Source organism: Rosa chinensis, chromosome 4 (genome assembly GCF_002994745.2).
Source record: "Rosa chinensis cultivar Old Blush chromosome 4, RchiOBHm-V2, whole genome shotgun sequence".
NCBI lineage: Eukaryota > Viridiplantae > Streptophyta > Magnoliopsida > Rosales > Rosaceae > Rosa > Rosa chinensis.
In genome coordinates, this window is record NC_037091.1 from 52,659,252 (window position 1) to 52,670,667 (window position 11,416).

Here is an 11,416-nt window from a genome sequence, read left to right on the forward strand (position 1 = left end):
ACAGCCAGAGCAAACACCAAAATATGCGCTAACCACAATTTTGCCGATTACACTAAATGTTCTATATAGAGGGTCTAGTTTAGCCAGCCAACTCGGCAACTTTGGATGAAGGGATGATACCAAGCCTAGGCTTTATTCTAATGCTAAATTGGGAAGTATGCATGGAACAAATTTTTGATAATTGACGTTTTTCAGTTAAGAGGGTTGAACACGAAACCTCAAGCCCAAAGTTCAGAAAATTATTAGAAATTCATACACCAACTATCGCCCTTCATTTTCACAACTCATTGTGTAGTCATACAATCAAAATCGTTTATATTTTAAGATCATACTTTGCTAGTTTAACTTTAAACAAAAATCAAGTAAATCAAAACTCGTTTAGTCATTTAACTGTCATGGAATAGACGAAAATCTTATTATTTTTGATAATTTTCTACTCATTTTGATATTTACTAAATGTGTTATTAACCTGTTAGCATACACGAATAGAGAAACTCAGTGGGAAAATTATTACCATTTCTTTACGCATAAATGTTCTCTAACTACTAAAGTTGCAAACTTTATCTTGGTCGATAAATCATTTAATATTATTTTGCCAAATGACCTTAAATCAAGTCAATGATTTTCCTCTCGAGAATACAGATGGGCAAAAAAAATCACCTTCTATGGAGGAGCCGGAGAGGAGTAACTAGGTTTTACTAGAAAATATGCAAAATTCACATGGGCGTGTTAGCAGTGATGAAAATGGGCAATGCGATGGTGGTACACACGAGTTAGGTCACGTTTTAAGCACAAGACGCTGTCCTATGGGAAAACTCGCGGCTTTCTGGCTAGGGTATGGGAAAAACTCACCCTAATAATCCGTAGGCAGTCCCAAACAGACAGTACTAATATTCGGATATATAAAAGCTCCTCCAAGGCCCCAGATAACGTTTTTGGTCCTTTTGGGATTTTTGGCCGTGGAGTTTTGTCTTGTTTTCTTACACACTGAGAAGAGAAGGCCCTTCTTTTGTTATTAAATTTCTGGCCTCTTTCTTCTAATTCAGGCAAACCCCACGTTCTCTGATTCATCGATAACCTCACAATCTCTCTTTCTTCTTAGCTTTCCCAGACCATATATTTATTGCTGCCATTTTCACCCACCACCACACTCTTCAGCTCTTTCAAACTGGGCTTCCCTGATTCGACCCCTATCTATTTCTCTCTGACTCTGTGTCTGGCTCCGTCTGTGTTTTCTCCAACTGGGTAGTCGTCGATCTCTGAAAAGAAGCGTTCTTGCTCAGATTCAAAGGGAGGGCATTTGACTCTGGAGGTAAAGCCTTGTGGGTATTGAATTTGATGTGGGTTTTGTTTGCTAGATCAGAATCTGAATTGGGTCCGTCTCATTTCGTTGTTGGGTCCGTTTCAGATCTGCCATTTAGTTTGTTTGACTGGTTTTGTTAGTTCTCGATGAGTATGACGTGAATCGTTGTTGAATGCTTGTTTCTAGTTGTTAAATGCTTATTCCAGCTTCTAAATGCTTTACTGCTGATCTTGTACCATTGTCGATTACATCAGTAATGTATTTGGTGCTTTCCTTCTTGTTTGGTTTAGGTTGAGCCATTTTAATTTAGGTTCAAGCAAGAATATTTTGCTCACTGTGCCTTCGATTTCAGGTTTGAAGCATTCTAGATATCTGAATCGGAGCAGCCATTGCAAGATTTGATCTTCACACAAGTTCTATAATTGAGGGCATGAGCCCTCTTCTGGGTATGGATCACCGGGTAGCACTTGCAGTTAATTTGTAGTTTGATTCGTGAGAATTGCGTAAGATGGTCTGAAGGCCAAAGACACTCATACATCACTCATTTGTCAAAAGCATAAATGTCAGGCAAGATGATCAACAGACCGTTGCTACTGACTTATTTTTACCTACTGATCTATGTTCTGCTTTCATCTGGAGTTATATTGTACAACAAGGTAATGCCTCCTCGGCTGTTGGCTTGATACGTATTGTCACTACTTGTTTGCATGTTTATATTATCTATGTTGTAGTCATTCATCTGTTACATAACCAACAATATTCTATAGGGCCAAACTGAAGCCCTGAGCTATAATCTCCTTGTTTTGTTGATGATCTTCTCTATTTATTTCTCTGCAGTGGGTTCTGTCTCCGAAATACTTCAATTTTCCATTGCCCATAACACTTACGATGATTCATATGGGGTTTTCTGGATTGGTAGCATTTTTTCTCGTTCGTGTTTTCAAGGTACGGCTGATCTCTTACTTTTTGTGTAACCTATATGCTTTCGTATATGTGTTAATCACTTTTTGTCATAGTAGTTGATAGTGGATACCTCTATGTAGGTAGATTGGCATGTAGACAGGGTAAAATGTTTTGTATTTTCATTTAGTATTCCAGTTGTCATTCTCTCTATCATTTGTAGCAGCTTCAGTGATGCCATGTTGTTTGCCTGATTTATTGCTTCCCACCATTCACTTCTTCCCGTTGCCAAACTATAAACATTGAAAATACACATTCATACTTGCACCACGTATTTTGTTTCTGAGTTTCTTGTGTCTGTAACAGTTTAATAGTTCACATCACTTTCATTACCCCAAGATAGTGTCTGAGCTTCAAATCATTTGGGGTTTGCCTCTGTTGATGTTATGTTCCGTCCATTCAAATCCTTATCTACAGTGTTTATTATTTCCCTAATTTGATCTTACAAGGAGCTAATAATTTCATTCGTACGTAAGTGATTTTAAAACTGTTGCGTCTGTATCAAGTTCAAACATTTTCTACTTAGAATGAGAGAGGGTGGCTGCTGAAAAGGTACTGAATTAAGTTAGTCTGTGGTGGAACAAGTCATGTAAGACTCTGTGAGTTGCTAGAATGAGACGATTTATTGGGATTTCTATAAAACTTGGGATTTTATAAGCCACTATTAAAATCTCTTCAGTGAGCATATGGGATATGTGTGCTTGTTTCTGTGTTGGATCTCAAGCTCATGTTGCTGAAGATTGACATAAAGTAGGATAGCTACACATGCTGTGCTCAGTTTTCTGGTTCTCTGCCATTTACTGTTGTTGTGCATTATCGAAACATTGCATCAATGGCGACTTATTTCTTTATTGTTGGTCAATTCTTACTTCTCTCTTTAATTTTGCAGGTTGTAGCTCCTGTCAAAATGACATTTGAAATGTAAGGGACTTAGTTTATTGCTTGGGTTCAAAAATTTTTGTTCCTTTTTAAAATTCTCTCGCTCTCGGGTCCAATTTTGTTTTTCTAATTGTTTCTTCATGTGGCAGATATGCAACATGTGTAATACCAATAAGTGCCTTCTTTGCTTCAAGTCTTTGGTAAGTGCCGAAATGTAGTAATAATTGGAATTTGGTTTGGGTAATATATCTATAAGGGGCATGAACACGTAGCATGCATCTAATCTTCTTCACTGTTCAAACTGAGGGGAGAAAACCTGGACAGTTCTTGTCATATTTGATGAAGGCTTGCAGTTATGTGGATTTGACTTTATCCAGTCTTATGCTTCTTCTTATGGATAATGCTATTAAATTTCTTAGAAAATACATACATATACTTGTCTGAATCTGTTTACCAGGAACTTTGTTAAGCAATTTTATCTTTCATTTTGTGGTCAAACAAGAAACTTTTGTTTTGGATTCCCTGTTGAACAATGTTCCTTAGATGTTGACTTTGAGTTTAGATTTAGGCATGAATACACTACCCGCTTTAGAAATACTCAAAGAACAAAAATTTTGATTTTTGATTTGTTCTACCTATTAAGAGTCGAGACAAGGAACTGCAAGCTTTATTTAAATATATAAAGTTCAAGCTTTATTGTAACATATTTCTCTGTGATTTCAGGTTTGGAAACACCGCTTACTTGCATATTTCTGTGGCTTTCATCCAAATGCTCAAAGCTCTAAGTACGTGCACACATCTACAGAGACTCATCACATGCATCTTACTACATTAATATTGCTTATAGAATCTAACTTGTGTCTAAATACCACATTGCAGTGCCGGTGGCTACTTTTATCATGGCTGTTTTATGTGGCACTGATAAACCAAGGTGCGACGTGTTCTCAAACATGTTGCTGGTCAGTGTTGGAGTTGTCGTTTCCTCATACGGGGAGATTCATTTTAATGTAGTTGGTACACTTTACCAGGTTACGGGCATCTTTGCAGAAGCCCTTAGGCTGGTCTTAACACAAGTCCTTTTGCAGAAGAAGGGTTTGACTTTAAATCCAATCACCAGCTTATACTATATAGCTCCATGCAGGTATCATATTTTGATGCTCGCAATTATATCCGATTAGATTTGCCATATTGCACGTACTCTTTTGAGGAGAACAACATATGATGTGACACTTTAATCATTTGACATCCATCAGATTCTTGATATAAGATATTGACTAAGGTTTAGAATTATTTTTGTTGGTAATGGAGAAGAACATAAGAAGTGACAGTTTAATCCTTTGGAAATCCATCACAATCTTGATTTAAGATACAGACTTGGGTTTAGGATTATTTTGTTCGTTTATGGCTATTCTTGAGTTTGTTAGTCCTGTGAATCGTGAATTCTGAGTCTGTAATTCACATCATTTGGCTGAGATTCATAGTTTAGTGGATCTAAAAAGTGATAATTCTACTAGCAGTTTCTATATGCATGGTCCATCTGTACCATGGGAACACTGTTCCTTTCTTTTGACACACTTATGATGAGTTCTGCATTGTGTTCTTAACAGATGCATTTGATTTAACGCAGTTTAATTGCCAAGGTGATTTTCCATTGATGCATGTAAAAATGAAAAAGGGAAAATGACAGGCATGCCATCACTTCAGCTTCTCACTGTCATTTTTTTCTCTTATTTTGCAGTTTTGTATTCCTGTCTGTGCCTTGGTTATTACTTGAGAAGCCTGCAATGGAAGTGTCACAAATTCAGTTCAACTTCTGGATCTTTTTCTCCAATGCTCTATGTGCTTTGGCTTTGAACTTCTCCATATTCTTAGTAATTGGTAGAACTGGAGCAGTTACCATTCGAGTTGCTGGTGTTTTAAAAGACTGGATTTTGATTGCCCTTTCAACTGTTATATTTCCAGAGTCTATCATAACCAGGCTGAACATAATTGGTTATGCAATAGGTAGTTCTCCGTTCATATACATCGGAAGTATACTACACACAGATTTTTAAAATTTCAGTTAACGAGTTGGTGAATTTCTTTTCCAGCATTGTGTGGTGTTGTCATGTACAACTACATAAAGGTTAAGGATGTGCGTGCATCTGCATCTCAGCTTCCTATTGACACTATTCCGGACAGAATCTCGAAGGTTTATTTTCTCAAGAATTCATTTGCTTCCCTGACATGCCAATGTTATTAAAATGTTTGGTGTCCTTGACCCCTAGTATATCATCTAACACTTGTGTACTCCATGCTGGCCAGGATTGGAAGTTGGAGAAAAAGTCTTCTGATATCTTTGTGCCTAATAATGGAGGGGGTTTATCCTCTGATATGAATGTGGACGAAGAAACACCCCTAACTCAATCATCAAGGTTGTCTCACGTGGGACGCTCGTCGAGTGGCAGTCATGGTGCATGACTCCTTAAGCCAGGAGATTGATATGCTTCAAAAGGAAAATCCGGAGTCAGAGCATGGAGATTCTTTTTGCACTTTAGACCCTTTATTCTTTCGAGGGAAGATTTAACACGGAGCTGCAGGGGCAATTCATCGTTTTACATTCATTTCTCAGAGATGTATGCATGATTTGCCTGTTCAAATTTCCAGTTGGTAGCTTAGGACCCATAGTTCGGGTGAAGAAGCTCACCATTAATTTGTCAAGGCTCTTGATGAGAAAGCCTAGGGGTTTTATGTCTTAACAAATGAACGGTAAATTAGGAATCAAACATTTATCCTGCGGTACCCTTTTTTTCCATCTGTTCTTTTTCTTGGTTGAATGTGGGGGTTTGGTGGTTGAAACATTATCGGTAAATTATGTAGTCCCATATTTTACAGAATGATTGCTGGTTATATGAGAATTATATTCTTTGCATGCAACTGTTTTATTGCTTTTATGTTGATGTTTCTAGAATTTAGCGTAAATTCACGGCACTGGAGATTTTTATTGAATTATATTTTTATCTAATTGATATTAAAAAATCATTCTTAAAATAAACATTGCATAAGCAAAGAAAATTTTGAGCAAGAACTAAGAACTCAATAATTGTAAATTAAATTTATACTTCAATATTCAAGTAACGAAAAAGAGTAGAAAATTGAAGAAATTGAAGTTGGAAATTAGGGCTTCTAATTTCATTCGCCAATCTGCCTTGATACAAATCAGAGTGGTTTGTTCTTCCAGTCCAGCAAACGGCAATTTAGACTTTGGTTTGTTCTTCTCACAATAGATTTCAAGAGGTTTCTTTGTACCAAAGATGAGGAATGCAACTAGACACGCTTGTTGTACTAGTTTGTACACTTAGATTGACATCCTTTCATATGTGCTTAATGATTTAGAACTTGCTAAATGTAGGAGCCGCTTGTGATCTCTATGTTGCATGTTTTCAAAAGGTTCTAATAACGGCGCTTGTTCTTGTTAGAACAATATAGGGAAGTAATATAAGTTACTTAGCTTGCATCTAGCTTTGTAACTTGGTCAATCTCTTTCTCATGACTTAGTAATAAACATAGGAAGAAAAATTGAAACTTGGATTGTGTTTAGTGGTGGATAATGAACTCGTTTAACATTCTAGTTTTCTTTGTTTTGTAGGTTACATAAATTGAAGGTGAACCCTTGATCCTTGGCGTAGAACGATCCCTTACTTTCACTACTACAACTTGACAACAAAAAGGGTTTTAAATTGCGTGCTATTTTTACAGATTTGGCAACATCACATCCACATTCACCAGGTAGAAATTGGGATTACAAAGTGTGCATACACATTGGAAGGGCTACGTAACTGGACTGAGTAAAATACATCATCTTCTCTCTATTAACTAAGATAATCTTGGAAAGATTACAGAAAGAACCGTGGTGGCATTCAAAACAAAGTAAAAAAAAAATGACTCAGCATGTGATTTACATAGAGAATCACAAACAATATGCACAACTCAGGCAAGAATAAATTATAAATGAAATGAAAAGACCGATCAATGCCCACAAACGCATTCCTCTGAGCTTCCTCTCCATCCTCTAGAATAAGAATCGTAGTAACCGGATAGGAAAAATTGAATTCTTGTAAAAGAGGAGGAATCTACTTGAACTGTTCCCCAGTACTCACAGACAAAAGCCTCCTTGCAGCTGGTGGTGCCAATCCAGGGATATCCCTGATGTCCTTGTTGTTAGGGTTAACAACCTGAAATGTTCGCCACACATTATAGTTGAGTTAAGAACAGACACAGGTGCTGTATTAGTTCAAGGTAATTAGATGAATCATAGAATATACCTTCACAATAATAATTGCTATTACACCACATACTATAAGCAGAAGGAAAAGCATGATACATTTATCTGTTGCCACCTGAAAAATATTGAAAAAGGAAAATTAACAAAAAATCAGTTTCAGATAGAAAAGGTCACACAATTAGAACATATTTTAGGGGGCAAGATCTCAACTGACCTGCCTACCGATCTCTTTCACAAGCTGGGTGGCCTTCTTGATTGAGAACTGAATTGTGTCCAGCTCATTGACAATGCGGCCCATTTGATCGGTCTGCAAGAAGACTCAAACCATATTAGGCTAAACTCTTTAAATAAAAGATAACGGAGGTAGCAGGTGTGCATACTTACTTGGCCCTTCAAGGTAACAGCAGTTTGAGTTCCAACTTCAATCGTCTGTTGAACAACCTATGGGACAACAAGAGAGTTCAGAATGCTGGGAAGGGAAACAATAGTCAATAGGCAAATTTGATATATAAGTTCTTGGTAAAAAGCTAGCAATTTACCTTTTTAGACCGTTCAATGACCTGGTCAGTCTCGTCCATTGTTTTCATCCCAGAATTGATTAGTTCTTGATTTGACATAGCTATCAGAAAAATATGCCAAAGGAAAATGCAGTCAGATACATAGATGCTTTTCACAAAAGAGCAATAATTAAAGCAGCTGATTTACATTAAAAGTACTGATTACAAAAAGGGCATGGCTGAATAGCATAAGATGATTAACGGTTACAGGCAAGAGAAGTAAATAGGCAAAAGCTAATCTGTACATATATCAAACCAAACTGATGGATGTTTAGAGAGAGAAGATCTCACTTGATGCCATTTGAACATTGTCATCAGCTGTTGGTTCACTAACTCCTGCTCCCATATCAAAGAGTTCAACTTTCTTGTTACCAAGGCTATTCATATACCTGCAGATCAGCTAGAATATGAGATCTAATTTCAAATTTAGGATACCAGAACATGAAGACTGAAAATGGTTTTTAGAATCACAGACTTTTATACTAATACTAAACTTGTGGATTCAAATGTTTGTTCGATGAATATAATTCCTCAAGGCTGTAGGCTAAACACAAACTAAACTCCAGCATGTGCAAGTTTAACTAATGGATATTAGTATAAAATGGATAGCTGGACTTACGTTTTTCTCAATTGTACATATGAATTCAGCTCCTTGATCTGCAAAACGAAGTATTACAATAAAGTGCAGTTACTACAGCAGCAAAACAATTAAAAAAATGAGCATGTGCATACAGAAATCTTGTGCATTAAACAGATTATTATCATGTCAGAATCAAGGACACTATCATGAACTCCACAGAAGGTTACAGCTTTCCAATAGATAAGGACTAAAACAAGATCTAAAGTATTGATCACTGGATAAATGTAATAGGGCCTATTTCACAGGGATGGTATTTCATTACATAAAATTGACATATAGGAATAATCTGAAACAATTATTGCTCTCATTTCATTCTCAGTTCCAAAGTAATGAAGAGCTTGCAAGCATGCATGTGCTCATTGTACATGTACACATTATGTGAAGCTACAAAGTACAGGGTTCATAATAACTGACCATTGATTGCTTCTCATCATTGAGTTGCTTATTCACATCAGGAGTATTTCGGCCCTCCTCATCCTTCATTTCACGATCAAACTCTTTAATCAATCTGAAACAATGAATTTAAGAGATCATACTCTCTGATTATACTCTAAAGTATTTTCTTTTTTAGATTTTTAAAACTTTTTTCTCATGACATGGTCAGAATCCATCGATAGCTGAATTCTTCCATCAGGCCCAAAAATTAATGGGACTCTAAAAGCAGGATGCATAACTTGTATACAAGCCATTAATAAAAGTCTCACATCTAGATATCTTTATACCGAGGAAGCTCTCATGGTCCAAACCTATTTTCTTTTTTCATCAGTACCTAAAATTCTAGAACGCTAGGGTTATCTAATGGGATTGTTGATTATCTTGGAGGGATAAAGTTATTTACTTTCTGAACAGTGCATTAAATGTGGCAACATCCCATCTCTCTGTCTAAATTAAGATTTTCCAAGATCCCCAGCTACTGGAAATAATCAAAACAACATTAGGTGAGAGAAAACCCATGTGGCATACCTTTTACATTCTCTCATCTTTCCTGTAAGTTCCTCAAGCTGTTTACTTTGTCTACTTGAGTCTTTGATCTTATCCAGCTTCTGGAAGCCATTTCTGAAAACGAAAGAGGAAGTCACTGTAATTACAGCAAACTCATTTTATTGGGAAATGGATACAAGAATGTATTGCAACAATCCAACCACTTCCCCCAAACAAAAGGAACAAATTGACACTCCAAATAGATATTCTTTCTGTTTAGGAACGACAAATTGTAGAAAAATAACAGTGACCATGTACGATGGTGTATAATAACAAGGATCACATGAAATTGGCATCACATAAACAAGAAAGATTAACATATATATATATATATATTATCACTATGGTTTCCGGTAATAAATAGTGCAAGTGTCACGTAGAAGTAGATTAGAGTTGAGATACAACCATGAGAGAGTAACCACCTAATTAGTAGACTGTAAACATAAATAGAAATGCCAAATGGCAGTCTCCCTGGTTCACCACTTTGTGGAAAGTACAAAATATTGTCGAGCCATGGGTTTTCAAGTAGGGGATGTCACAAAACATTTTAGCAGCACTTTGGAAACCCTTTAGAAAGTACGAAAATAATAAGAACTACCAAGAACATTACAGAACATTGAAAAAAGAAAATTCTCAGTGTTTGATCTCCCTGAATAACCAACCTAATTGCATTATGCCCGCAGTCAAAAGAATATCAAGGATTGACAGCTTTGAACAACGTGTGCCTTCATTCTTCCTCAATGACATATTACTAATCCAACACTAAAGAGGAATCACTGCCACTCAACACTAGATGAAAACCACTCTAAATTAGACGGCCCAAGAGTCAATTCTGTCAACTGTAAGTAAATACGGTTTACTACAGTTTTTGAACAAGAATCTAACTTGTGCATAAATATACAAATACAAATCAGTGAATTACAAAACAGACAATTCGATTCTATAAAAAAAGAAAAAGAAAAAAGGTAACCAATCCTGATATCCTCTAATTAAACTAAAATTCCTAATCATTCATTCGATAACCAAATTCCACAACCACAAAATAAATCGGTACTTGTTATTCAAACAAGCAGAAAGGAACTATCTTTATTGAGTTAATGGGATAAAAATTGAGAATGCAAAGTGAAGCAACATACGCGAGGGCTCGAAAATTGTCGTGGATTTCACCATGGATCTGCTCCAACTGAGGACTCATCGGCAAGTTACTAGCCATTTTCGCCGGAGACTAAAAATTCCACCTCCGCAATCGAATCCGCCGGAGAAAACCCTAAGCCCCTTTCGTCTAGTCTACGATTCCGAAGACCTCCGCAGCATCTGTAATGTGATTCGCCCTCAAGGTTTTTGACTCCGAAACCCTAACTGCAATCTTCCCGGTGCTGATTTCCTCAGACACAGAAATTTGAGAAACCCAAAAATGGATAAACCGGAGAAGGATCTCACGGGGTCAAAAAGGTGATACTGAAAATGAAGGGAGAATTTGGGGAAGAAGAAAAAGGTCGCGGGAGGAATAGAAAGAGTGCTGATTCAGGGAGAATCGCTGTCTGGTAATTTTGATCCGAAATTCTTTGTTGTTGCTCTAGTTGTTGTTGTTGCTTTATTTCTTTCCGATGAAGTCAAAAACGATGTAATTAATTATTATTTCGCGAAATAAAAGAGGCGCGCTCGTAGATGAAATGAGCCGATAAAATGCTGGACCGTAACAAAATATCGCGACATGTTAAGTTTAATGAGCATCTTATAGGAGTTGACTGACTACATTTAATGAGGTTTGGGCTTCTAAATTTCCGTGGGGTCTTTTCTAAGTTTCCGTTGGTCCATTAGATTTGACTAAT

The 11,416-nt window shown here is 36.7% G+C and overlaps 2 protein-coding genes across 2 annotated transcripts; one reads left to right on the plus strand and one right to left on the minus strand.

The window, feature by feature from the left end:
* The first annotated feature begins 898 nt into the window (after positions 1-898).
* On the plus strand, positions 899-6,058 carry LOC112197721 (probable sugar phosphate/phosphate translocator At3g17430). Its single transcript, XM_024338521.2, has 10 exons — positions 899-1,312; positions 1,656-1,959; positions 2,141-2,248; positions 3,153-3,184; positions 3,292-3,342; positions 3,866-3,927; positions 4,022-4,283; positions 4,881-5,146; positions 5,233-5,333; positions 5,447-6,058. The coding sequence occupies exons 2-10, from the start codon at positions 1,864-1,866 to the stop codon at positions 5,600-5,602; spliced, it is 1,134 nt and encodes a 377-aa protein (XP_024194289.1). The 5' UTR covers positions 899-1,312; positions 1,656-1,863; the 3' UTR covers positions 5,603-6,058.
* An 821-nt stretch (positions 6,059-6,879) lies between these two features.
* LOC112200602 (novel plant SNARE 13) lies at positions 6,880-11,183 on the minus strand. Its single transcript, XM_024341630.2, has 10 exons — positions 10,721-11,183; positions 9,567-9,659; positions 9,018-9,111; positions 8,583-8,620; positions 8,255-8,352; positions 7,946-8,025; positions 7,791-7,847; positions 7,621-7,713; positions 7,447-7,521; positions 6,880-7,356 (listed from the first exon to the last, which is right to left on the minus strand). The coding sequence occupies exons 1-10, from the start codon at positions 10,795-10,797 to the stop codon at positions 7,255-7,257; spliced, it is 807 nt and encodes a 268-aa protein (XP_024197398.1). The 5' UTR covers positions 10,798-11,183; the 3' UTR covers positions 6,880-7,254.
* Between the last annotated feature and the right edge of the window lie 233 nt (positions 11,184-11,416).